The 27084-nt window shown below is 53.2% G+C and overlaps 2 protein-coding genes across 2 annotated transcripts in view; one reads left to right on the top strand and one right to left on the bottom strand.

Annotated features, from left to right (window-relative positions):
• Positions 1 to 21846, top strand: part of SARM1 (sterile alpha and TIR motif containing 1) — a 22431-nt gene extending 585 nt beyond the window's left edge. Inside the window, exons 2-10 of the mRNA XM_029927511.1 lie at positions 1 to 329; positions 5728 to 6346; positions 8344 to 8556; positions 8791 to 8882; positions 8981 to 9216; positions 11625 to 11727; positions 11804 to 11993; positions 16717 to 16838; positions 16923 to 21846. The exon at positions 1 to 329 is cut by the window's left edge and continues 25 nt beyond it. Coding sequence (XP_029783371.1) covers positions 1 to 329; positions 5728 to 6346; positions 8344 to 8556; positions 8791 to 8882; positions 8981 to 9216; positions 11625 to 11727; positions 11804 to 11993; positions 16717 to 16838; positions 16923 to 17052 — 2034 coding nt within the window. The 3' untranslated portion in view covers positions 17053 to 21846. The remainder of the gene's footprint in view (positions 330 to 5727; positions 6347 to 8343; positions 8557 to 8790; positions 8883 to 8980; positions 9217 to 11624; positions 11728 to 11803; positions 11994 to 16716; positions 16839 to 16922) is intronic.
• On the bottom strand, positions 20270 to 26568 carry SLC46A1 (solute carrier family 46 member 1). The gene is made up of 5 exons (XM_029927510.1): positions 26306 to 26568; positions 25018 to 25870; positions 23022 to 23105; positions 21429 to 21585; positions 20270 to 20869 (listed from the first exon to the last, which is right to left on the bottom strand). The coding sequence occupies exons 1-5, from the start codon at positions 26531 to 26533 to the stop codon at positions 20770 to 20772; spliced, it is 1422 nt and encodes a 473-aa protein (XP_029783370.1). The 5' UTR covers positions 26534 to 26568; the 3' UTR covers positions 20270 to 20769.
• Between the last annotated feature and the right edge of the window lie 516 nt (positions 26569 to 27084).

The raw sequence follows: 27084 nt of genomic DNA, 5'->3' as shown, positions 1-27084 counted from the left end.
CGCGGGCCCCGCGAGGTGTCGCCCGGGGCGGGCGCCGAGGTGCAGGGCGCCCTGGAGCGCGCGCTGCCGGAGCTGCAGCAGGCTCTGTCTGAGCTGAAGCAGGCAGGGGGCGCGCGGGCCGTGGGCGCCGGCCTGGCAGAGGTCTTCCAGCTAGTGGAGGAGGCCTGGCTGCTGCCGGCCGTGGGCCGAGAGGTAGCCCAGGGTCTGTGCGACGCCATCCGCCTGGACGGCGGCCTCGACCTGCTGCTGCGACTACTGCAGGCGCCAGAACTGGAGACGCGCGTGCAGGCCGCCCGCCTGCTGGAGCAGATCCTGGTGGCTGAGAACCGGTAGGGCGCTCGCGGGGTGAGGGGAAAGCGCGGGGTTCAGTGGGGCAGCAAGGGCGGTCGACAGCCCTGGTCTCTCGTGCCACCCGCTCTGTGCCTTTTCCTCCCCCACCTCACCAAATCCCTGTACAACACCCCTACTGGGCATCAGCATGTCCATTTCACAGATGAGGAAAATGAGGCTTGGGAAAGTTTGATGACTTGCCACAACACAGTAAACTAATGGTGCAGCCATGATTCGCTCCCAGGACTGGTGAGGTGAGGAATGAGACAGGGAGAACAAGACTAGAGTAGCTGGACAGGACTCGTTCCCGGTGCAGCATGGAGCTGCCAAACCCATAGACCTCCTCCCGGCAGGCCCGGGTGCCCTCCTGTGCTACCTTCACTCTGCCACAGAGAAAGAAAGAGAACACGGTGCTCAGGAAGTGGGGTCGGAGGAGGGGGAATGATTGCTGACATGAGTGCTGACCTAAGGGTTACTTGCCCCCTTCATGCCACCCCCAATCCATCACCTGCTTCCTCCCTCTTCATTTTGGCCCATGTAACAGGCCAGACATGATCTCATTCTGCGGCTGCTATTGGGGAACAGAAGGTTTTCTACTGGGATGAATGGGTGAAAGAAGAGGAAACAGATGTAGAGCAAGGCAGGGGCCAGAGTAGGTGTTCTCTGTCTTCCCCCCGACCAACACACACAGTGCCAAGATATGCCTGCCACTCTCTTGTCCGCCCCTTGGGATCTCTCCTGGAATATGAGGACCCTTGCACTCACTTTCTCTCCCGTCTCATGTCAGAACAGAGCAAGCTACACACAGCAGTCTCATGCTGAATTCTCAGGCCCCTTGGGTTTAGAAGGGTCTGGTAAGGGTCACTTTCAATTCAAGAGGTGCTTTCCTTGCCATTTTCAAAGATTAAAAATAACCTCCTGGATGGTGGAAATAGTACAATTGTCAAAAATGCACAAGTGAAGCGATTTAAGTTGGGAGAGCAAGTTAAGGTTTTGTTTGCTCAGCGAGTCATGGGTTTCCCATCTAACATCAGTGAATTTGGAGTGCTAGCAAACAGTGGGTGCTCACTGGATGGGGTGGGCACAGGTTGGCGGGTGTACTCTGTAGGTCTGGTACATGGGATGTGGCAGCTATAATTAGAACTCTTGGGGAATGGGTGCAGCCAACACCCTAGGAAGAGGAGGGCTGCAAGATGCAAATTGCACTGATGTTTTTAAAGGTTGAAAATAACAACACTTCCCTGGTTCAGAATCACTTAAAAGGACACTGTCTCAGGAAACAACGCGGTTGTGCTGACAGCACTTCAGGACCAAGGACAGCATCCAGCACACCCTGTGGCCGTCAAAATTTTAACAGAGAGGACACACTGAGAATTTGAGTTTATGAAATCTTGTCCTTCCTTCATCAACCAACCTCCTCTTAAAGAAAGTTCCTCAATCAATGCACACACTCCTTTTCCCATTCCCTTCTTCCCATAGTGCTGCCACACCCACTGCCCAGAAGCCTCCATCACAGTGTCCCTCACCCCCAAATGCCAAGAAAAGCCCCATAACTAGGACCTTTTGAACTTGGTCCCATGACACCCAGTGAGGGTGTGACTGCTAGCCTTTGAAATTTACAGTGTAGGGGCGCCTGGGTGGCTCAGTCAGTTAAGCTCCGACTTCAGCTCAGGGCATGGTCTCACGGTTCATGGGTTCGAGCCCCGCTTTGGGCTCTGTGCTGACAGCTAGCTCAGAGCCTGGAGCCTGTCTTCAGATTCTGTGTCTCCCTCTCTCTCTGCCCCACCCTCATGTTCTCTTTCTCTCTCTCAAAAATAAAACATTGAAAAAAATTTTTAAAGAAATTTACAGTGTAGCCCCGGAGACCATAATTAGGTTAAATAGTTTAACACAGGTTAAATGGCTTTCCCAAAAATACAGTGAATATGGGAGAAGACTTGTCTTTAAAAAACTAAACAAACAAACAGGCACCTGGGTGGCTGTCAGTTAAGTCTCCGACTCTTGATCTCAGCTCAGGTTATGATCTCATGATTTGTGAGTTCGAGGCCCACTTGGGGCTCCTTGATGATAGGGAGGAGCCTGCTTGGGATTCTCTCTCTCTCTCTCTCTCTCTCTCTCTCTCTCTCTCTCTCTGCCTCTCCCAGCTTATACTCTTTCTCAAAATAAATAAACGGAAAAAAACCCCACAAAACCCAGAAAGCTATTGCATATAAATTCAAAAAATGCAAAGGTACAAAAAGATACATGCTTAAAAGTTTTTCTTTCTACCCAGACCCCCTCCCTGGAGACAAACCAGCAAGCAAAACAAGTTTCTTGCACAGTATGTCCTTCCAGAGAAATTCCATGCATATACAAGGATTTACACACATATACATTTGTGTTTGTGTACAATTTCCATCCTCCTTCGGAGCTGAGATTTGAACCATAGCCTTTGGGGTTGCAAAAGCTATGATCTGGGTCAACCGTTCTCATAATAAGTACAGAGTTCAAGTTTTGTGAAAGTGTCAAGTGCATAGGGAAAGGGCTGGGGGTTAAGAGACTCAGAATAAGGTCCTCTCTCTGAATCGATGTTCCTGAGTGAGACTCTCCCTTGAGTGGTTCTCAGGAAATGAAGGCGGTGGATCAGATGACTGCTCAAACACATTCTGGTCCTGATATTCTCAGAGTTTACGTAGTCAGATTGTTCTGGAAGCACAAGGTAGAGATGAAGGATTGTGACCTCTGATCATCCTCTGAGCAAAGTTGTGTTGGCCTTATGCCATGTTAGGGGCTCAGCTGGGGTGTGCAATGGACACAAAGTCACAAGCACCATGGTCACTGTGATGCTTATAGGGTAGGGACTCCATGGCTGGAGTCTCTGGGGTGTAATATCACTTATGGAAGACATCATTTGCTGAGGTCAGTAAAACAGAAAACTCTCACCTCTGCCTGGGGTGTGGCAACTCTCCTGTCTGCTGGCATCCAGGCTCCCTTCCTGGGACCCTTCCTCCCTATGGGAGCCAGAGTGAGTTTCCCAAAAACCCATGCAAGAACAGGCCACTCTCCTTTCTGAAGCCTTCACCGGGTCCCCATTTGCTATCAAGATTTGTACTTCACAAATGCCTCGGGATGGCTCAGAAGGCCCCCCGGCTCTCCCTATTCTCCCTTCACCTTAAATCTTCCACCTCAGCCACTAGAAATGGCTTCACTTCAGTGTGGCTGCCTTGGGGACAGGTCCCCAAGTGCACCAGTTCTCAGATACCTCCTAGCCTTTGCATACATCTGTGCAGAGAATACAATCTCCACAAACTTCCCTTCTCCTCTTCATTCATGTCCCATTATCTTTTTTTTTTTTTAAGATTTTGTTTTTAAGTAATCTCTCCATGCAGCATGGGGCCTGAACTCACAACCCCAAGATCAAGAGTCTCACGCTCCACTAACTGAGCCAGTCAGGTGCCCCTGTCCCACCATTTTTCTGACTTAATGCCATAGGCCTCCATTCAACACATTTGATGTGTATCTTTATATCTGTGTCTTGGTAAAATCTTTATTTTCTTGTGTTGTGTGCATGTATTTTTAATTTACACCAATAGGGCTGTTACATATCACATTCCACTTCTTACTTTCACCCACATTATGTTTTTAAGATCCTTCATATTGTTATTTTATCATCTATTCAGTCACTTGTAACTGCTCCGAAGCCTTCCAGAGTGGCCTCCTGCCCATGTTCGGTCTCTGCTCTCCCAGGCTTGACACCAGTGTGCTGCCATCTTCCCCCACAAACAACCCTGCAAGTGAACAGCCTTTCCCACATACTTTTGTGAATCTGTGATCATTTCTTTGGCTGTAAGCTTGAGAACCCCACTTCTTGGCTTGGAGGATGTGTGTCTCTTTAGTTTCACTCACACTCCCAGCCTGCTTTCTATATTGACTGCCTCCCAGAGAGCTTCGGCATGTTCATGGCCCCACACCTCATCAACCTGCTCTGTTACCCAGTATCTGCTCTTTGCCTCCTTTACATCCAATGGGTGTAAAGTGTTAGCTGGTTTTTATTTATTTATTTATATTTAGAGAAAGGGAGAGTGTGCACATGCACATTGGGGAAAGGGACAGAGGAGGAAAGAAAGAATCCCAAGCAGGCTCAGTGCGCAGCTCCAGGGGGCTCAATCCCACAACCCTGGGATTATGACCATAGCTGAAATCAAGAGTCAGATGCTCAACCCACTGAGCCACCCTGTGAGAGCTGATTTAATTTTCACTTCTCTGATTACTAATGATTACAAATTAGTTTATTTGTAACATTTTGGATGTTTTCTTTTATAAATTTCCATTTATATCCTTTGCCATTCCCTTTTGAGTTCGCTGCCTTTTTCTTGTTGATGTGAATATTTGTATGTTCTATATATGAATCCCCATTGCTTTTATATCACTCCCTGTTGGTTTTAAACATTACAGAGATCTCTAGCCTTCTTTCTATTCCTCAAACATGCCAAACTCACCAGCCCTCAGGGCTTTTGTCCTCGCTTATCGCTCTGCCTGTCATGCTCTTTTCCCAGACACTCTCAGGCAGAAGTCTCCAGATACTGAACTCTCTGATGTCACTGCCTCAGACATAGGCCTCCACCCACACTCTATCCATTACATCACCGGCTTTGCTAGCATTATGGCCACACCACTATTAACCCGATCGTTCATTGTTCACTTGCTTGTTTGTCTCCGTATTCGCTGTGTATAAGTTCCAAGCACTATTAATCACTGCTCAACGTCAGCCCCTAGCACAGTGCCTGGCACACAGTAGTTCCTCAATGAACATCTGTTGAGTGAATGAATAAATACACACCTGTCACACTGCATGGAGTGAAGAGAGGGGTTTGAGGGCAAGGCTAAGAGTGCTGTGCTTCAAGTGATACTTCAACTGATGCCAAGTTAACATTTAGTGGGTCTTCCCTATGTGCCAGGCACTGTGCGGAGCACTTCATATGAATTATCACATTCGTTCTCATAATGACCCTGCCACATAAGTATTCCTTTTATTTATGAGATGAGGAACTGAGGTCGAAATATAAAGGAAGGCGCTCAAGGCCCCACAGCTTTCTAGAAGAAACCGGGACCCAGGGAATCTCCAGAGTTAGAGTTCTTAACCACTACACACACTGCGGGGGCGAGGAGGCAGAGGTGAGAGAGGAAATGGGTGCGGCCAGAACGGAGCACCTTTATAATCCGAGAAATCTGTCCTCCCCGGACAGGAGGTGAAGGGGGAGGCAGGGAAGATAATGCTCTCCCTCATGTCCCATATGACACTAGTGAGGCCAGAGAGGTTCAGTGACCAGGTCGTGGCCCCCAGGGGACAAGCCACCCCCTACCTCCACCCTGGGGCCGCAGCCACTCCGCCGTCCCTGTCCCCCTTTTTCTCGGCAGGGACCGCGTGGCGCGCATCGGGTTGGGCGTGATCCTGAACTTGGCAAAAGAGCGTGAGCCGGTGGAGCTGGCGCGGAGCGTGGCAGGCATCTTGGAGCACATGTTCAAGCACTCGGAGGAGACGTGCCAGCGGCTGGTGGCGGCCGGGGGGCTGGACGCGGTGCTGTACTGGTGTCGCCGCACGGACCCGGCGCTGCTCCGCCACTGCGCGCTGGCGCTGGGCAACTGTGCGCTGCACGGCGGCCAGGCGGCGCAGCGGCGCATGGTGGAGAAGCGCGCAGCCGAGTGGCTCTTCCCGCTCGCCTTCTCCAAGGAGGACGAGCTGCTGCGGCTGCACGCCTGCCTCGCGGTGGCGGTGCTGGCAACCAACAAGGAGGTGGAGCGGGAGGTGGAGAAGTCTGGGACGCTGGCGCTCGTGGAGCCGCTCGTGGCCTCGCTGGACCCCGGCCGCTTCGCCCGCTGCCTGGTGGATGCCAGTGACACGAGCCAGGGCCGCGGGCCCGACGACCTGCAGCGCCTCGTGCCGCTGCTGGACTCGTCGCGCTTGGAGGCGCAGTGCATCGGGGCTTTCTACCTCTGCGCTGAGGCTGCCATCAAGAGCCTGCAGGGCAAGACCAAGGTGGGTGTCGGCGTGGGGGGAGGTGAGGACGGTCTGGAAAAGCTTCCCAGTGGAAGCGACAGGGACTTAAAGCACAGAAGAGTTAGGTGAAGCAAGGGGAAGGATGAGAGACCAGTCACTCTGGCCTTGAAGGCAAAAGCAAGGAGTTTAAGCAGGGTACGTGCAATTTTACAAAGATTATCCTGGCTGCGTTGTAGAGATGGAATTGGCAAGGGTGAGGTTGGAGGCACGGGGGCCAGACAGGAGGCCATGACAGGGGACAGCTGGGAAGGTGGGCTGGGGCATGACAGCAGAGGCAGAGAAAAGCAGACAGATCCCAGAGGTACCGAAGAGATAGAATTAGGACTTTTGGGTGGCAGGGTGGAGAGAGAAGAGCTGAGGATTGACCCCTGGCTTTGGAGCAGACAGCTCCACTGGTGGTGGCACCTGGTGCCGAAATAAGGTTAAGTGGAGACACGTTGTGGTGGGGGAGGGGAAGAAAGTGAGTTCACTGGGACAGGTTGAGTTTGGGGTTCATGAACGGTGACCAGCTGGGGTACTTCAGTGAGCCATTTGATCACATCCAAGCACCACGTGCTTCTGGAGTGCAGGAAGGAGAGGGAGTGCAGGGACAGGGGTTTGGGGGCAGGAGGGACAGGACATCAGTGTGTTGACCCGGTAACTCCCATCTGTGTCCCAAGAGCTCCCCATGCCTAGGGCCTGACCTGAAGCTTTTGCCCTCTGCTTTAACTTGCTGCGTGACCTTGGTTAGCTGGCTTCCCCTCTCTGGGCCCCTCTATGCTTTATTTTTATTTTCTGGAAAACGGAAAAGGGAACCACAGCAGCAGTTCTTATCCTGCATGTGACACTCGTAATGGTTAAATTATCAAAAGTTTGTGTTTTTGTTTTTAAATATAGCAGAATCAAGATGATCCCTATGACACCCCTCCCCCTGCTTTGCATTCCTCTGGGGTTTGGAGTTGGTGACTGTGGGTACAAGGGAGTTGTGGGCACAGCATGAACCATGCCATCTGTACCACAGCTGCCATCTGGGCCGCTCAGAGGAGAGTGTCTCACAGATCATTGTCACCTACTGTGTGTGTCCCCACAGATTAAAAAGAGACTGTTGTTTGGGGGGGGGGGGCGGTCCTGGAGGCCTCTTCCAAGGTCTAATGTTCTAGGAGCTTCTGATTTTCCCCTCTATGCCCCAGAGTTGGTCCATGGGAGGACTGACTTTATAAATCAGGGCATTCTGCTTTGAGAGAAGGGACTTGAAGGGAAGTAGGGAGTGAGGGCCCCAAGGATGGGGTGTGGGCAAGAAGACATGACCACACCTGTGGCACCTCTATTCCAACAAGGCCAAGTGAATGCACTTCAGTAAAGAGAGCATCAGCCACTGCTCTGTACTCTGCAATGTCCCAGGTACAGGACTCCAAAGGTGACTAAAACATGGCATCAGCTTGTCATCCTTTGGAAGTTCTATTATCAACTAACAACAGTGGCATGTAGAGTACAGGCCTAATTGGAGGTATGGGCCAAGCTGTGGGTAAATCAAAGCAGGCTGCATGGAAGTGGTGCTAACCAATTTAAATTCCAATGGATGACTAGGATCCCCAAAGCAGGCTGGAAGAACTAAGGGTCTGGGAACCACCATGACTGAGCCCAGAGATTGGAGAGCCTTAGTGGGTTGGTGTCAGCCAAGCATGGGATCGTGAAAGGCGAGTTGAGCTGAGAATGGCGGGCAGGGGCTACACTGTGCCAGGCCTGGCTGCCATACTGAGAGCTCAGACTTCCTCCCAGGGAGATGGAAGCTGTTAGAGGGGAGGCATGAGGGAAAGAGTTGAGAAAGTTTTAGGAGGCAGAAGCCACAGAACTGGATGATATATTGGATGCAGGCGGGGTTCGTGTAGACAATGGGCGTTTCAGCGCCGAGAAGTGGGGAGGGGAGGGACTGGGCACGTTTGGGGATGGCTGGTGAGCTGGTGGACCCAAGACACCCTCTCCCCATCCCTCCCTAGGTATTCAGCGATATTGGAGCCATCCAGAGCCTGAAACGCCTGGTTTCTTACTCCACCAACGGCACCACGTCAGCGCTGGCCAAGCGTGCGCTGCGTCTGCTGGGTGAGGAGGTGCCGCGGCCCATCCTGCCCTGCGTGGCCAGCTGGAAGGAGGCCGAGGTCCAGACGTGGCTGCAGCAGATCGGCTTCTCCCACTACTGCGAGAGCTTCCGGGTAGAGCGACACATCCCAACGGCGCGCGGCCGCTAGGGGCGCCCTGCGCACAGGCCACCGCGCGCCCTATCCGCCCGCATGCCCGCGGCGCCAGGGGGCCTGCACTCGGCCGCTTTCGGGGTCACTCGGCTCCAATCTTGAGTCCCATCCGCCTACCTCCCGTCGCCCTCTTCGGTTCCCTTTCCTTGCATGCTATGCTTGGGGTCCCTTCCTTACATCTGCCCCCTCCCTCAGGAACAGCAGGTGGATGGCGACCTGCTTCTGCGGCTCACGGAGGAGGAGCTCCAGGCCGACCTGGGCATGAAATCGGGCATCACCCGCAAAAGGTACGGAGCCTCCTGCCGGCCGGCCGTCTCTCCCCCACCCTCCCAGCACCAGCCCGTCCCAGGTCAGGACCTCAGCGTCCTCTTCTCCCCCCTCCCAGGTTCTTCAGGGAGCTCACTGAGCTCAAGACCTTTGCCAACTACGCCACATGCGACCGCAGCAACCTGGCCGACTGGCTGGGCAGCCTGGACCCGCGCTTTCGCCAGTACACGTACGGCCTGGTCAGCTGCGGCCTGGACCGCTCGCTGCTGCACCGGGTGTCTGAGCAGCAGCTCCTGGAGGACTGTGGCATCCGACTGGGCGTGCACCGCGCCCGCATCCTCATGGCAGCCAGAGGTGAGCCTGCCCCTGCCCTAGCCCCAGCCCGGTGGTGGGGGCGGTGGGGGCGGGGGGGGGGGCGCGACACACGGTGGATGGACTGAGCACACACCTGGTGCCAGACTGGGTTCTGAGCATGCAAAGACGAATGTGCTGCACTTTGCCCTCAAAAGCTCCCAGGAGGAGTCGAGTCGGAGGGTGGAAGGCAGGCAGTTGTAGAAACAGGTCAGTGACCCCAGCAGGAAGCATGTCCAGGACTCCAGTGGGGGCTGGGAGGAAGCGCTTCTGCCACTGTCCACCCAGGTCTAGGCATTTAGAGGATGTCTGGCCAGGTCTTGAAGATGTACGAGGGGGAGTGTGTGCAGCAGGAAGAGCAGCCCAGAGGAGGGAACAGTATAGACAGATGTGGAGGAAAGACAAGAAGGAGGGGGCATCATGGGGAGGGGCCGTGTGCCACTAGCCAACAGCTTACAGAGTATGGGTTCTGAAGGTGCTTTGGAGGAGGTTGTGAGGGCAGAATGGATGCTAGGGCTCAAGCAACCCTTTTTATTTACTAATTTATTTTAATTTGCTAATTTACTATTTAGCTAATATTTATCATCAATTACTAAACGTATTAGGTTTTAAACAGATATTATCTCATTCATGTCTACATCCATTTGATGCAGTGGGTGTTCATTTTTTAAATCAACTATTTAAAAATGTGTAAGTAATAAAAGAGGTATCACTTGGGACACCTGGGTGGCTCAGTAGGTTAAGTGGCCAACTTCGGCTCAGGTGTTGATCTCACCGGTTCATGAGTTCAAGCCCCACATCAGGCTCTGTGCTGACAGCTCAGAGCCTGGAGCCTGCTTCAGATTCTGTGTCTCCCCTCTCTCTCTGCCCCTCCCCCACTCACACTCTGTCTCTCTCAAAAATAAACATTAAAAAAATTAAAAAATAAATACAAGAGGTATAACTTGAAAGTGTCCAATTTCAGGGCACCTGGGTGGCTCCCTAGGTTGAGTGTCCAATTCTTATTATTTTTTTATATGTTTATTTATTTTTGAGACATAGAGACAGAGCTTGAGGCAGGGAGGGGCAGCGAGAGAGGGAAACACAGAATCCAAAGCAGGCTCCAGGTTCCAAGCTGTTAGCACAGAGCCCGACGCGGGGCTCGAACCCACAAACCATGAGATCATGACCCGAAGTCAGGTGCTTAACCAACTGAGCCACCCAGGTGTCCCTTGAACATCCAACTCTTGACCTTAGCTCAGGTGTTGATCTCAGAGTTGTGAGTTCAAGCCTGGCATTGGGTCCCACATTGGGAGTGGAGCTTACTGAGAAAGAAAAAAGAAAACATAATGTCCGATTTGAAAAATCTTGAAAAAATGCTTACATGTGTAACTACCATCATAATCCAAGATGAAGAACATGTTCCTTAAGGGTGTTAATTGTAAAGAAGTTGAAACTAAGTTTTAAAGAATTTACATACATTTCCCAATGTTATCTCTTGGGAAATCCCAAAGCCCTTAAATAACAGAAGAACCTCTGTTTTCCTGCTTTGTAAACAGACAAATCCTGTCTGTGAGTGCTAGGTCCAAATATTATACGAAGATGGATTCTTTTCATTCATCTATTCATGCCGCAAGTTCAACTAAAGCAAATCAGCTTCTATTATTTTTACATTGCAGCTTCCAATACACCCCAAGATTTCATTTTTTAAAAATAGAGAGGGCCTACTGCAAAAATAGCTTACATGTTTTTTGAAAATAGCCATGCACGTTTTTTAAGTGAGGGCAATGATACACTCAAGACTTGGATTTTAGAAAAATCCCTCTGGTTGCTGTACAAACAGATTAGACTGGGCAAGTGTGGATTTGGGGAGACCACTGAGAAGGCTGAGTTGGACCTGGGGAAGGCTCTGGGAAGTAGGAAGGATCCAGAGCTCAGAGTCACAGGTTGTGAAGGCTTGTCTGTTCTGTTTACTGCTGTATCCCAAGCACACAGGATAGTGCCGGGCACACAATACTTAGTAAATACTCGTTGAATGAATGAATGAGAGGTAGGCGTTTAGGCCAATACCCAGGTTCTGGCTGTGATGGGAACTAGGAAAGGAGGGGCCAAGGGAGGACTTGGGATGTGTTGGTTGGTCATGTCTGTGGGCAGCTGGCCATGTAGGTCTGGAGCCGCAGAGAGAGGGCAGGGCTGGAGGTATAAATCCATGTCCCTAAAACACAATGCCCACCTCCTGAGAGGCACTCACTAATAGTTAGCGGCCCTCCTTCCCGTAGGCCCATCTCTCTATCTCAGTGACCCTCTTTTGAAGCATGCCACCGTGCCTGGGCTGGGCTGGGCTGAGAAGGTGGGTGTGTGGGCAATGATGTACCTCATGGTGAGCGATGAGGAGGGGCTGCCCTTACCAAGCTGTCTCTTGTCTGCTTCAGAAATGCTCCACTCCCCGCTGCCCTGCACTGGCGGCAAGCCCAGCGGGGACATCCCAGATGTCTTCATCAGCTACCGCCGGAACTCCGGCTCCCAGCTGGCCAGGTGAGGGAAGCGGCGGGTGGGCTGGGGCCTCGGGGCAGGAGCAAGGCCAAGGCAGTGACACAGGACGTCCTTACAGCCTCCTGAAGGTGCACCTGCAACTTCATGGCTTCAGTGTCTTCATTGATGTGGAGAAGCTGGAAGCAGGCAAGTTCGAGGATAAGCTCATCCAGAGTGTCATCGGCGCCCGCAACTTTGTGCTGGTGCTGTCAGCTGGGGCACTGGACAAGTGCATGCAGGACCACGACTGCAAGGACTGGGTGCACAAGGTAGGCGCTGGCCTCTGTGCTCCCAGCACTGGCCTGTGGCCGGGGGCCAGTGTCCTCCTCCCGTTCCTTCTCCTCGGAGTCTGCCAGCCACCTCCGTGGCCCAGCCAGAAGTCAGCAGCCACCGCTCCGACTGTAATCGGTCTTTAGCAAGTCACTTAGGCTCTCTGAGCCTCAGTTTCCTCATTTAGAAAATGGAGATAACTTCTCTGTGTTATTCACCTTGTAGGATTGTTGTGAGAAAGATGAAAGCGCTTTGAAAAATGACCTCTGTGAGGGAAGAGGGGCCAGAGAGCCTAGTGACAGGTGCAGTGGAACCATATAGAGCCCAGAGCTGAGTCTGAGTCCTGGCTCTGGCCCTGGGCAAGTTACTTAATCCCAATGAGCCCTGTGTTTGTTCCTGTAAAGTGGGATAAGTATAGTCTCTAACTCCCTAGGATAATGTTATAAGAATTAAAAGAGCTAAAATGTGTGAAGTGCTCAGCAGAACGCCTAGCTCTATAGTAATTGCTTCATAATGGTAGCATATTGTTGCAATTATTATGAGTACTACCACTGTTTAATTAATACCGTCATATTTTTAGTGCCCGACACATAGTAGAAACTTACTAAATACTTGTAGAATGGATGGATGGATCCAAATTACATCTGCAGGTGATTAATTATTAATTAGTGAGTAGGAATCAGGGGCCTGGGCTGAGAGATAAAGCAGTCATCTGAGATGGAGCCATTGTCCTGAAACAGCTAAGGAGATGAGAATACGCCCAGAATGACTAGGTCATATGTGGGATGGTGTCAGTGCCAAGGTAGGTGGGTGAACCTCCTACCTGCCCTAGGGGTATGGAGAAGGGAGAAAGCATTAAGGGCTGGAATAACCTCCTTCATGGAGGAAGCAGCAGTTGAGAAGAGTCTTAAGAATTTAGGTGAGTGGAAGAGAAGGCATCCCAGGCAGGAGAGCTGTGTGAGCAAAGAGCAAAAATGGGGCAGAGGAAGCTGCATCACTGGGAACTGCTTACAGATGAGGAAACTGAGGCTTTGAGAGGTAGAATACTTTTCCCCATGGCCATGCTGGTGCCAAAATCAGAAAAGCTGGGCTCCAAACTCCATCTGTCCGACTCCAAAGCCCACGCTCTGTCCCAGGACCTGACAGCGTTTCATGGCACAGATCTGAGGGGAGGGATAGGACTGGGTTCAGCCGCCACCAAGAAACGGTTGTCCGCATCTCTTCCCAACTCCACGTTCAGTGACATTGTGTAGGTAGCTCGAAATCAGCCATGGTGGGAGTATTTACACGGACGAAGTTGGTAAACACTTCAAATCAGGGTTTTATTTGGTTGGTTGTCCCCCGCCCCAGAGAGCTCATTGTTAAACGCTGACCGGCACACCACTGGCTGGATAAGAACTACAGAACCAGTTTGCAGAGAACCTGAGGCTGGGAGAAGACCTATGTTTAAAGCACTGGGAAGAGGGATCCCACGAGGGGCGTGACGCCAGGCCAGGGGTTGTTGGGAGAAGGCTCTGACGCCAGAGTGCATCTGGACTGACAGTGGGGAAGAGGGCAGGCCCCAGAAGCCATGTTTTAGGGGCTGACTGCTAGGCTTGGCTTGGTGTTGAGCCAAAGAGACACCTGGAGGATCATGGTTGATGGCCCAGAGCAAGTGGTACATGGTCCGCTCCATGGGAGTTCATACCTTACTGTGGTCACTCCATATCCCGGATGCCCACAGCCACTCAGGGTGCAAAGCAGGCTCTTGAAGAGTTTATGGAATGAGTGAATCAAAGATTAAACAGATGAAGCTGACGTTACTGGGAAAAGCAGACCTATCCCCCAGGTTTGCCAGGTCAGAACACTTGACTGTAATCAAGTTTTTGTTCTAAACCTGCTGGGTGACCTTGAACAAGCCTCTCTTGGCCAGACTCTGAATCTGTGCGATGAGCAATGTGCTGTCTTTGGTTGTGTGTAATTCTGGATAAAACAAAAGTCTAAAGGCTCCCAAATAAATGTCTGCAGGGTCCGAATTCTCTCAGCAGAGAGGCATAGGGCTTGGTTGAGAGTCCTGGACTTGGAATCTGAAGGCCTGAATCAGAGACCTGGCCCCTCCAGGGCTGGGCGTTTGTGTGACTTGGGAGCAGGTCCCTTCCCCTCTCTGGGCTTCCTTCTTCTCATTCACAAAATGGAGAGGGTCTCCCAAAGCCAACCAAGGTGTTAGTCATGCAGGCTCTTTCCCCAGGAAGGCTCTGCTCCACAAGGGTGCCGGACACCCAGACTTGTCCCAACAGATTGTAAGGAGGGGGAGGCAGGCAGGGTGGAGGGAGCCTTGGCCTTGGACCAGTCTCAAAGGCTCCACAGCCTTCCTTCGTTGTTGTTAGTGCTTGATTGCCTCTGGCTTTAAAATTCCTTTTCCCCGAAGCCACATTTAGCGGGTAATCAATATGGAAAACCACAAGTGAACTGCACTCAAAAAAGTCCAATCCCTGAGGTTCCCCCTTGAAAGGAAAAAAAAACATTCAATAAGCACTTACCAGAGCACCCATTAATAGTAAGCAATATCCTCAGAACAACCTTGTGAAGTAGGTTTATTATCCGCCTTTGCAGAGGAGGAAATAATAACACCTGTTATTTATTAAGTGCCCAGTGCGTGCTGAGCGCTGTTCTAACCACTTGTCGTGGGGCATCCAGGGATCCCCAACCACCCCACCAGGCAGGGACTGGCAGGAACCCTATTTTGAACCTTATTTTATATGTGAGAACACAGAGGCTTTGAGAGCCTGTTGTTTGCCTCAGGCCACAAAGCCCGTGTCAGAGATTCGATGTAGACCCCCATCTAATGATTCCAGAGTGCAGCCCCTAAATGATATACTGTTATGGTCTTTCTTTTTTTCCTTCCTTCCTTCCTTCTTTCCTTCCTTCCTCTTTCTTTCTTCATTCCTTTCTTCTTTTCTTTCTTTTCCTCCTTCCTTTCTCTTTCTTTCTTCCTTTCTTTCTTCATTCCAACCATCCAGCCATCCATTCAGTATTTGGCAAGGGCTGACTATGGGCAAGGCTTTGTAAAAGATGCTGAGATATAAGATGGGTAAAAGCCAAACATGTGGGGAAGACAGGTATTAAGTAAATTACTCATTAACCAATTTAAGTTTGCAACTGTAGCAAGTACTGAAGAGCCCATGACGAGGGCCTGTAATAAGGAGAGCCGGCCTAGTCAGAGAAGTGAGGGAAGACTTCCCTGGGAAAGTATGGAGTGAGCTCAGATCAGACCAGAAAAATGAATAGGCATTAGTTGGGTGAAAGGGCAGGGAAGAGCATTCCAGACAGAGGAAACAGCATGTGCAAAGGCCCTGTGCAAGGAGGGAGGATAGCAGATCTAAGGGGCTACAAGATCTGTGTGGCTGGGAGAACAGTGCAGCGTGGAGTCAGAGAGGTGAGCTGTGGTCAACCACACAGGGCCTTCAGACCACATTAAGGAGTTTGAATTTTATTCTAAGAGCCATGTAAAATCTTGAAGAGTTTTAAGCAGGGGATGATGTGATCAGATTTGCATTTTGCAAAGAGCCGCTAGGTGAAGGGGCAATGTAGAGAACAAGTTAGAGGGGCCAAGAGTGAATGAGGAGAGACCTGGCGGGAGATAAAGATGAGGGGGGGGGTGGAGCAGGGGGGTGGTGGGATGGGAGAAGAGAAAAATGGGTGGATTTGAGAAAAAAGTAAGAAGTACAAAATGGAAGGGTTGATGATAGATCAGCTTGGCTGAAGCGGGTGATGTCTTTCTTCTGACATCAAATCACGTGGGTTTTTTCTAACACCAACAAACCAATTCTCCCAGTTTGCCAATACCAACTGGGTGTCCCACAGTTCAGTTCAATTCTGATGTTGACTTACCCAGAGCAAGTGTCAGACTTTAGAGGGTTAAGGACCCCGCCCACAAGTCCACCCTCACTTCAGACGCCAGTTGAAAGTTCGGGGTTCCCAGGCTACCCGCACTTGCCTGACTTGACTTCCAATTCAGGAGTTCCCATGATGTACACATCCCTCCCCCTGCCGGCCGTTCAATACTTTGCTAGAATGACTTGCAGAACTCAGAAAGCACTTACTTAACTACTACTGGTTCATTGTAGAGGATATAACTCAGGAACATCAAAATGTAAGAGAGGCCTAGGGCAAGGTATGGGCATGCGGGCACGGGAGGCACAGAGCTCCCAGGCCCTCTCCAGGCACCCTCTCGACACCTAGATGTGTTCACCAACCCATCCCATCCTTGGGGGGTTTTAGGAAGTTTCATGACGTAGACATTATTAAGTCATTGGCTGCTGGTGAGTGAACTCAATCCCCGCCCCCTCCCCTCCAAGGGTGTGTGTGTGTGTGTGTGTGTGTGTGTGTGTGTGTGTGTGTGTGTGTGATCGTGAATGTAGGCGGGGTCCTGAAAAGTCCCAACCTGTTCACCATAGCTTGGTGTTCCTGGAAACCAGGCCCCAGAAGGAAGCTATCTAGGTGCCCCAATCCCCCCATCCTCCAGTCGGCTAGGGATTCCCAGTGTTTCAGGAGCTCTATGCCAAGGATCAGGGACAAAGACCAAAGACCACAAGAGGTGAGGCAGAAGTCAAGGGGGACTTCACCAGCACCCCACCCCGGGCTCGGCCTTGGGTGGTTGGCCCTCCCAGCGTCTACCTGGCCCCCCAGGTCCCTAGATGGGGACCCATGTCTCTTTCCTCCTCCCCTCTTTTCTTTCTCCAGGAGATTGTGACTGCTTTGAGCTACGGCAAGAACATTGTGCCTGTCATTGATGGCTTCGAGTGGCCGGAGCCCCAGGACCTGCCTGAGGACATGCAGGCTGTGCTCACCTTCAACGGCATCAAGTGAGGAGAGGGGGCGGGTGCCCAGCCCCCAGCCAGTGGCTCCCTCTGGCAGACTCTCTGACCCACGAGCCTCTGTGCCCATAGGTGGTCCCATGAGTACCAAGAGGCCACAATTGAGAAGATCATCCGCTTCCTGCAGGGCCGCTCCTCCCGGGACTCCTCTGCGGGCTCAGACACCAGTTTGGAGGGTGCCACCCCCATGGGTCCAACTTAACCAGTCCTTCGTTCCCAAGCCCTGCCGTGACCCCCATCTCTGTCATCCCTCCTGAAGAAGCAGCTCCTCACCCCGGCCTCCTTCAGCTGCCAACAGCCTGGGCCCTTCTCAGGAAGTGACTGTCCCTCTCTCCTCACCCTCATGGGCCACCTCAGACCCAGCTTCCTCAGGGTCCGGAAAGGGAAGGGAAGCCAGTCATTGGGGGTCAGCTCCCCACCCCCCCCAGGCCCTGCCACCCGGTTTTCTAGCTCAGGTGTGGGAAAGGCACTGGAGATTCAGGGTTCACGGCACACTATGCCCGCTCCTGCCCTGACAGTCAGCTTGAGTAGGGGGAAGGCAGGCAGACTCTGACAAGAGTTAGGGCCATGGCCACCCTCTCAGCTAAGTCAGGGCCTGGACAGCACGAGGGTCCAGTGACGGCTCTCCACCCTAGATCATGCCTGGCTTCTGGGCGTACCACTTCCTGCCACCCTGTGGCCTTGACCTGTACCCACTCAGTGTCCTTAGCTGGCCTGGCCTGGTCCCAGGTCCCCTCCCAGCCTTTCTGAGGTGCAGCCCCCTTAGCCACATCCAAGGTCAGGGTGGAGCTGAGTCCTTCCTCCCTCTGGCTGGTCGGCGGCTATGGCCAGCTTTGCTGCATTCAGTGGTGCAAAGGAGCCCCTTGCTTGGGCCTGGGCAGCCGAGGCCATCTCAATGGGCAGCTAGCCACCCTATTAAGCTTTGTTGCTGTGCCTCAGGTCCCTGCTGACCTGGCTCGGCTGGCTTCCCCAGCCCGTTCCCCACCCACGTACTCAGGGGGAGGCAGCACCCTGTGACAGCGGCAGTAGCCTGGGCAGAACCTGCAGCAACATGTGGAGAGCCAAGATCCTGAAGGGCCAGGCGTGCATTTGAATCCCCACCCCAACCCCAGGAATTTTGCTAAAATTGCATTCTAGAGACCTGGCAGGGCCTGGGTTTCTGCATTGCTCACTAATTCCCAGGGGAGTGGATGCCGGTGGTCCAGGAATGACCCCCCTGAACTAGCAAGGCTCTAAAATATCCCCCCAAATATCTTCCGTTTCCCGGACACACCCCTCCGTGATTTCTGCTGTCACCGGAGCAAACCCTATGTGGGGTTATCTCCACGTGACAGAGAAGGGAAGGACACGCCATTTCCCAAATCACTAGTGGCAGCCCCAGGATCCAGACCTGGCTGCCTGGTGCTCCGTCCTCTGCCTGTCCTGAGAGTCATCCTGGACGCTGTGCGCCCGGCAGGGCTGCCTTTTCCTTTGCCCCAAGAGTCTAGCAGGGAGAGAGACAGGTTTGCACAAAGAAAGGCTGACCCAGGAGCTGTGCAGAGAGAAATGAGCAGTAGTGTCCCTCAGCCCCTTTCCCCACTAGGGTAGGAGTAAACCCAGGCTTCAGCTAACAGGGTCAGCTGGAGCCTACCCTGCCTCTCCCCCTACCTCTCCCAGGGGGCCGTGAACTCACACCTCAGGCTGGCCCAGCTTCCAGAACCATCTCCCAAGGGTGCTGCCCAGGTCATTCGGAGCCCTCGAGCCACATCATCAGAAAGTCAAAGGTCTCACTTCAGGCTTGGGACTCGTTCCTTCCACTCCCCTCCTGCCAGAGACACAGTCTTTAGCTGGTCCTGGCCCCAGCCCTGGCCTCCACAGCTCTGGATGCCTTCATGCCACACGAGTGCCCTTTAATGCCAGGCCCTGGGCGCGGTGGTGACTGAGGCAGACTGGATGTTGCCTTTGCAGAGCAGAGACGGTAACAATACAGTCGGATGACTACCCTCCAGGGAAAGCTTTCTGTCTTTGTCCCAAATCAGTCGCGCACCCTTCTGAGGTGCCCCATGGGCAGTATTCAGAGAGGTCAAGGGCTGTTCGTACACCCTCTACTGCTGCCTGCCTGTCTCTGGGGAACCAGAGCCCAGCCACCAGTCCCCCCAGAGCAGCCCAGGTGACAACCGCCCCACCCCCGTCCCCCAGCCACGCCAGTGTGTTCAGTGGACTGCCTCTCCTGCCATGACCAACGCTGCCCGGGTTGCAGGCAGGGCAGGCACCTTGGCCCTCGCCTTCCACTTGGGCCTGGCCCCACAGGGCAGGTCCTGAAACAGAGGGCTGGGAGCTAGCCTTTCCCCCCAAAGCCTGCTCTGACACAGGTCTGCAGGGTTGGGCTTTTCTGTTTGGCTTGGGTATCAGCTAGGTCCCTAACCAACCCCTCTCCCTAGGGACTAAGGACCACATGTCTATGAAGAGGCATCTCATTCCAGCATGTAGGAGGCGGGAAGAGTCTCTGAACACTATCTAATCTAGTGTTTCCTAACTTGTCCACCCGCATTCGGATAATCTGGGGCATTGCTGATCTAGCCCTTCACAGGAGGGCATGCTCAAGGTCACAGGCAAGCCCAAGGCAGTGCCCGAAGGAGCGCCCAGATCTGAGACCAGCCCAGAGCCTTTTCCTGACCCCCCTTGGTGCCTCATGCTGGGTCAGCGGAAGGCCCTCTCCTTGCTTTGCTCTTCCAGTGACAGAGACAGGGAGATGGGGATTGGGAAACAGGCCCAGGTTAGAGGCCACAGCTGACCCTGCTTTGTCCTGCACCACCCCACTTCACCTGTGTGATTTCCAGGTCAGGGAGAAGGAGGGTAGCAGGAGCCAAGCCCTGTGGCCAGTTCACGCTTGGGGCCCGCAGCCCTCATCAAACCTGGTGCCTTGATACTGAAGTCAGTTCTGCCTTCCAGCTTCCGGTCCAGGCTTTCCGAACACCCCAGAAAGAGGCCCCTCATTCTCTGAGGAGCTGGGGCCCCTGGGTCATATCGGGGAGTCCAGTTCATCTCCCGGTTCCCATTGACCCACAGACGCATGAAGGATGGCCCTGCTGAAATTCAGCCAGTGCAAGTGCTGGATGGCTGAGCGGTGACAAAATCCGACCCTGCTTGGGCTGGTGTAGCTGGGTCGACCAGTGCGGTGCCTTCAGTGAGTGGATCTCTGGCCCTCAGGAATGGGCTCCTGCCCAAGTCTCCCGACGAGCCCAATGCCAGCCTGGCAGCCTCTACCCCAGCAGCTCAGAGGAAGAGGATGAGCAGTCAGATGAGGCGAGGGCTGGCCAGGCCCCAGACAATCCCATGGCAGTTCAGGGGCTCCTGCCCAGCCCAGAAGCTGCGGCTATCTGGCTTATGGGACCAGGAAAGCAGACAGCTCCACAGCCCATGCCTTTGGGGCCGGAAGGTTCACTTCACTGTGATTATATGGATTTATTGTGGTTGGCACAGCTAAGCCCAGAGGATGGATTCCAGCCAGAGACAGCAGCACTTTCCAGAAGGGACCCAGCCCTCCCACCGTCCTCCCCTCAGAACCACACCCAACCCCAGGAGTGACTGGTGGTTGTGCAAAAGGAACCAAGCCCTGTGAGCTGCACTGAGTGTGCTGGGGAAGCAGAGATGCCAGCCCTCCTGCTTCAACTGGTCCCTGCAGCGTCACCTGCACCAGGGACCTCTCCCCTCCCATGGAGGGTTCGGTGCACCTGATGGTCAAGGGTAAACAGATCCCACTCCCGATGGCTTCCCCCTTGCCTCGGGGAGTGGGGCTGTGTGAGTTACAATTCTAGATTCGAGTCATAGGCTGGCACAGCAGTCTAGCTTGGTCACTTTGTCCAAAGTTGACACTTGCCCTGTGCGGGGTGGTGCCGGTGCTGCTGGGAGTCAGACGCATGCTTTCTGCTGGTTAGTGTTAACTTTGCTCCCACTGTCCTCTGTCCTCGGGTCCAGGCAGATCAGGGCTCTGGGGAAACTGCTGGAATTCAGGGCGAGGATTAGCCTTTTCCAACACCCTGTGAGAGACCAGAGAGAGGGTTCAGGTTTGACATGGGGAGACACCCTCATCTCTTATGAGACGTGACAAGATGTAGCAAGGCCTTACTGGGTGGGCTGGTATAGGTCTTTCTCCCAAAGCTGGGAGGAGGAAGACAAGGCAAGGTACAGAGACAGAGGGCTCTGGAAAGCAACTCTTAAGGTGACAGGGGAGGAAGTCAGTAGCTCAGGCTAGCGTGTGGCCCAGACATAACTAGCTGCAGAAGTTTTGCAGGCTTCCCTTGAGCGCATTTCTGCACCACACTTCCATATGTGAAATGGGAATGGAGGATGAGGGGAGGGGCGGGGGGCTGAGGGAGAGAACACAGCCTTGCCAACAAGCAGAGCCAGCCTGACCCTTCCTCTGCTGCGCCTCTGCCTTGCTCTCGAGCAGCGGATCTCAGATGATTAGGCGGCTGTCTGCAAGGGGAGAATCAGGCAGCATGGTTCCGGGAGTGGGTTCTGGTTGGGGGGAGGAGGAGAAAGAGGACAACTTTGGAATAACGGGCATTATGAGCAGGGGCCAGAGCCCTACATTACCCAATGAGAATGGCCGGGATGAAGAGGAGACCAGCTCCCAGGAGGAAAGGGAACCCCTTCATAAAGTTCAGGGTGGCTGGGTAGAGCGAGTTAAAGATGCTAGAAGCCATCAGCATGGCCAAGCCATTGACGCAGGCCACAGCAGAGAAGAGGGCACCTGTGAAGAAATAAACACACACTGAGGTCTGAAAGACCTAGATTCAAATCCTAGCACCTTCAGCTTGCTGCTGTGTGACCTGGGGCAAGTCACTTAATTGCTCTGAGTCTCATCTCCCTCAACGATAAATCCTATGTCGTGCAACGTGGTAAGGATTCAATGAGATCATGCACAGAAAGCACTTGGCATACGGGGCTACAGAACAAATGGCTGTCGTTAAATCCATGTATTAAAAGTACATGTGAGATCTTCTACCAAAAAGCCTGATAAAACAGTTTTTGGTTTATCCCCTTTTGAAACCATCTCCGGTTTGGGGTTAATTGCTGGGTTAATTCCCAGTTCCAACACTTATTATCTGTGTGGGCCCTGTATCAGTTGCTTATCTTCCTGGGTTTCTGTTCCCCTTCTGTTAAACAAGGCAATACCTATTTCATAGACTGCTGGCAACATTAAATTCAGATGTAAAGTGTCCGCCATAGGCCCCCTGGAGGTAGTAAGTTAGGAAGGACTGTTCTTTTCTCCAATTCCCCTTGGCATCTCAGGGCCCAGTGAAGGTGCTGGGAAAAAAAGCCTACTGAGGGAATGAATGAAGGTACATGGGTTTTGGGAGGCAAATAAACGAACCTTTACTGGGCTACATACGGCCCCAGATCCTCCTTCTGGGGCAGGTGGGGAAAAGTGCAGGAGTCAGATGTTTCCAGACTAGGGTCTAAAGACCCAGAGGTCTGAGAAGCTATTCTTTACAGACATGCCAGTGGGACCCAAATGTTGCACCATGAGCAACAACCCATGAGAAGTCGGGTTTGAACCCTGTCAGACCGTCAAGAGCTGCAAGGCCCTTGTCATCAAGAGCAAACCGCTCACGTAACAGACGAGGGAACAGGTGCAGAGACAGAAAGGGACCTGCCCAAGATCTCACAGCCACTGGGTGACAGAGCCAGGACCCCAAACCACATCCCCAGACCTGCTGCTCTTAAGAATAGACCCGGGTTTGGATCCAGCTCCACTATTTACTGAGTGACCTTGAGTGACCCGATTTTACCCTCCAGGTCTCTGCTTCTTCCAGTGTCACTTGGGGACAAGGAAATATCGAAAGGTTATCTGCTTCCTCTAGGCCTGCACGCAGACCCTGGGGAAGCAAGGAACTCTAGCACCATCACATGCATTTTGCAGCTGGAAAAGTGGAGTTCTGGAGAGAGTAAATCCTGGGCTTGGGATACCCAAAGGCACAAGGGTGTTCTGCCAACTGCAAATTCCAACCCTGTGATCCGAAAATCCTGTGGCCCTGGGCCAGCCCCAGGCAATTTGTCTTGGCTACGAACTTCCCCTGGGTGAAGGGAGGAAGGTAAGCTGCCTGCCGGCTCACAGCTGTGCTCTGCCCAGTCCAGGCAGCTGTGGGTATGGGGAAGCAGATGCAGGTTGCCCTTGGCACTCACCCTGCTCGGACTCGCCCACCAGCCTGGAGAGCTTGGCCCGGATGATGGGGGTGGTGACTAATGACAGGAACAGGAGCCCGTACCCTGCAGAGAAGGAAACCATCATCAAGGAAATGGAGTCAGGGAGAGGGGCGCCCAAGCACCCTACATAGCAGAACTCCTATACATACCCCCTGTGGGCCTCAGGTTGGACACAGGAATAACTGCCTTATTGGGGAAGGAGACAGTGACCAAGGAGGAAGGGAGACTATTTTTCTGAAGGCTTGACCTACCTGCTCCCTCTTTCATGAATGAATGCTGATTCCCCACCAACTGGGTCCTTGTCACAACACCTCTTGTGGTCACTGCAGGCATCATCCACCCATGTAGAAGGGAGATGGCATGGCCCAGAAAATAAGCATGGGCTTGGAGTCAGCCCCGAGTTCTAAACTCGACACCATCGCTTCCTAACTGTGTGGCCTTGGACATGACTCCTATCTGTAAGAGGATAACAAAGCCAGCCTCAGGAGGCTGAATGACGGTCCCCCCCTAAGATATCAGGTCTGAACCCCTGAAATTTATAAGTGTTGCTTCATTTGGAAAATGGGTCTCTGAAGATGTGTTTAAGTTAAGGATCTTGAGATGAGTTGATTTTCCTGGATTACCAGACTGGGCCCTAAATGCAATCAGATGAGTCCTTAGAGGGAAGGGAGATGTGACATGGAACAGAGAAGGCACACGGACGAGGAAGAGACCATGTCACCACTGAGGCAGGGATTAGGGTGACACGCCACAAGCCAAGGAACTCCAGCAACCACTAGAAGCTGGAAGAGGTGAGGGAGATTCCCTCTGAGAGTCTCTGAAGGGAGCGTGCTCCCTTGATTTTGACCCCAGTGAGACTGCTGCTTGGTGTCTGGCCTCCAGAACTGTGCAAGAATAAACTTCCATTGTCGGGGAGGCTGGTAGCTCAGTGGGTTGAGCATCTGACTTCAGATCAGATCAACATCTCTCAGTCCATGGTTTCAAGCCCTGCATCGGGCTCCGTGCTGACAGCTCAGAGCCCAGAGCTTGCTTCAGATTCTGTCTCCTTCTCTGTCCCTCCCCCATTCACACCGTCTCCCCCTCTCTCAAAAATAAACAAACATTAAAAAAAGTTTAAAAAAAATCAGTGATTACTGATCAGCTGACTTTGTAAACAACATATTGTAGGGCTCTATGAAAATTCATCTGTTCCTTTATTTTTTTTTAAGTTTATTCATTTTGAGAGTGAGAGAGAGCATGTGCACACATGAGTTAGGGAGGGGCAGAGAGTGAGAGAGAAAGAGAAAGAGAGAGAACCCCAAGCAGGCTGCAATCTCAGTGCAGAGCCCTACACGGGGCTCCATCTCACCAACAGAGAGATCATGACCTGAGCCGAAACCAAGAGTCAGAGACATAACTGACTGAGCCACGCAGGCGCCCCAAATCTATTCCTTTAAGCAAGTTTACTTCCTCATTTCCAGCTGCCCCTCTCCTACCAAAGAAAAAAGAACAAGAAAATGAACTAATGCAAGCAGGAGTCTGATATCTGTGGTCTGAAAAGACTGGCTTTTTTTTTTTTTTTTTTTAACCCAAAGAAGCTGACCAAAGATATTTGAGGTAGGGCCTGTGATTCGTATCAGAGAAGTGAGCATTAAGGCATTAGTGGCCTGGACTTTGTTTATGAACACCATAAATACCAGCTATGGGAGGCCAAGGAGTGGGGCAATTAGCTTACGAGCCATACTTTTGTCTTTTGCTCTGTCTTACTAATGACATTTATAGTTGATAATGTGGATTAATTACTGAAGGTCTATCTCCTCCGTTTGACAAAGAAGGCATTTTTATGAAGCGTCCTGTTATCTGTCCTCCAGCGCAGGCAAGGAGCACAACAATGTTTCCAGACACAGGCATGAACCTCTAGGGGCGGCAAGGGGCAGACCCCCATCTTTCCCCCAGCTCCTCTGGGACACGCTGTCCCCAAGCCCACACACTTTACCTGTGAACATGAGAGGGGTGATGGTGGCAAACGCAAAGACCACCATCCCCAGAATGTTGAAGGCCAGGCCAATCTCGGCCACCCACGCGTCAGCCAGGCAGTGCCGCAGAAGCTGCAGGCCCACCAGGCTGGTGAGGTACGGGAGGTGCTGAGCCGCAGAACCGTAGCCGATCAGCTTGGAGTCCCAGCAGAGGGGTTTGCTCAGTTCATAGAGGGTCAGGATGTCCTGGGCCCCAAAGTGCACAGTGACCACCATGAAGATAGCCAACGAATACAGGGCTAAGTGCCTCCTGGACTTCTCTGGGGATGGAGTCACGTAGAGCCGGACAATGGATCGGTGGTGACGGAGCGTGAAGAGCCGGGCAGGTGTTGGCTCCTTCACCGTCTCACCAAAGCAGAACGCAGCATAGAGAGTCATGGCTATCAACAAGGCCAAAGCCAGCCAGAAGGGGTTGGCGTACCCCTGGGCCCGGAGCCAGTGGCCCCCGAGGAGGCTCGCCAACATCCCTGCGACTCCGATGCACGATTCCAGCAGCGCCATGCGCATGGTGCGGCTGCGGCTGGAGCTGACGTCTGCCACCGAGGCAAAGCCCGCAGCCAGGAGGCCACTGAAGTCCCCGAGGAGAGCGCAAAGGATGCGGCCCAGCACGAAGTAGCCGACGTGGAGCTGCAGCTGCACCACAAAGATGGACACCACGGCCTGCAGCAACAGGCCCAGGGAGGCCAGCACCAGCAGCGGACGGCGGCCCACACAGTCACTCCAGGCACCCAGCAGGGTGAATGAGAAGAGCCCCACCAGGAAGCCGCCCAGGTTCATGTAGAGAGTCCAGTGGGAGGTAAGGGTCTCCACTTCCTGTGGGGACATGAATCTTACCAGGGTGCCTCTGCTCACCCTGGGTTGCCCTTCCCCCCCAAACCATCACCATCCAGGGAGATGCGGGGATGAGGACTATTTTTGGGGCACTAAATCTCGGAGAACCGGCCCTGGGTTAAGGGGAACGGACCACAGTCCCAGTCCTTTACTTTTTTTTACTCCCTTTTGCGTATCCTCCCGGCCTTGCTCTACTTAGAGGAACTTTAAGCAGGAACTTTAACCTGAAGCTGCAGTGGACGGTCATGCGCCAGCCAAGCTCTGGCCCCGCCCACTACCCCGATCTCCAAACCTCCCCCCAAAGGCCCCCCAAGAGTTTGCCCTAGCCTAGACGCAGGCCCCGCCCTATCAGCTGCCCCATCGCTCCGCCCCGCGGCCCACTCCATGCGCCGCTGCGCGCCCCTCCGACGCCGCTACCTTCATGGTAGGGTCCGCGCTGTGGTTGCTGCAGCTGTCCCTGTCGCGGGTGCCGTTGTAGCCAAGGTCGGCACTGAAGCGGTGCCACAAGTACTGCGTGGTGAGCGGGCCCTGCAGGACCAACGCGAAGTTGGCGAGGAATATAAGCGGCTCCACGGGGCCGCGGCATAGCACGGCCACCGCGGGTCGGCCGCGGGCCTCGCCCGGGGGGCTCGCGCCCCCCTCCATGCGCGTGCGCGTCGAGGTCGGCGCGAGACGGACGGCTGAACTTCTCTGCGCCTGCGCCCAGCGTCCCCTTTTTTAAAAAGTCCGGCGGGGCGGGGCCGCTGTTCCCTTCCCTCTCGCCCCGCCTGCTCCGGCTGGTGAGGGCGGGAGATGGGCCCCTCACCCCTGCATCACTGGATGACCTCACCCTGCGCTCTGCAAGAATACCGCCCTACAGCCTTCCATTCAGGACCAGAAACATTCCTACCAATAACAAAAAACATCAATAATTAACATTTATTGATCGTTTACTGTGCGCTGGGCACTGTACTCAGCTCTGCGTGCATTGGTCTCCCAACAACCCTATAGGCTAGCCGGTATTAATGAGCACGGTCTACAGCTGAGGAAACGGGGACATGGGGTGAGGACATGGGGCACCCAAGGCAGAGCTCGAAGAACACTTGACCTCTGACATCTATGCTGATGTCTGGCGCTGCAGCAGAGGCAACTCAATGAGTGCAGCCTCACACTTCCACTACCTAGGCTCTGCCACTGCCTTGGGCATGGCACTTACC

Source organism: Suricata suricatta, chromosome 17, assembly GCF_006229205.1.
Source record: "Suricata suricatta isolate VVHF042 chromosome 17, meerkat_22Aug2017_6uvM2_HiC, whole genome shotgun sequence".
In the NCBI taxonomy this organism is placed as follows: Eukaryota; Metazoa; Chordata; class Mammalia; order Carnivora; family Herpestidae; genus Suricata; species Suricata suricatta.
The sequence above is the reverse complement of the archived record's forward strand: the minus strand, read 5'-3'. Positions and strand labels throughout refer to the sequence as shown.

Excerpts from the sequence above, each read along its gene's own strand:
- SLC46A1 (XM_029927510.1), bottom strand. The coding sequence starts at position 26,533 with ATGGAGGGGGGCGCGAGCCCCCCGGGCGAGGCCCGCGGCCGACCCGCG. Across the intron at positions 23,106-25,017 it reads CACCCCTCTCATGTTCACAG|GGTACGGGCTCCTGTTCCTG; the intron begins GTAAAGTGTGTG and ends CCTTCTCTGCAG. Across the intron at positions 20,870-21,428 it reads ATCCCGGCCATTCTCATTGG|GGTGTTGGAAAAGGCTAATC; the intron begins GTAATGTAGGGC and ends GGTCTCTCACAG.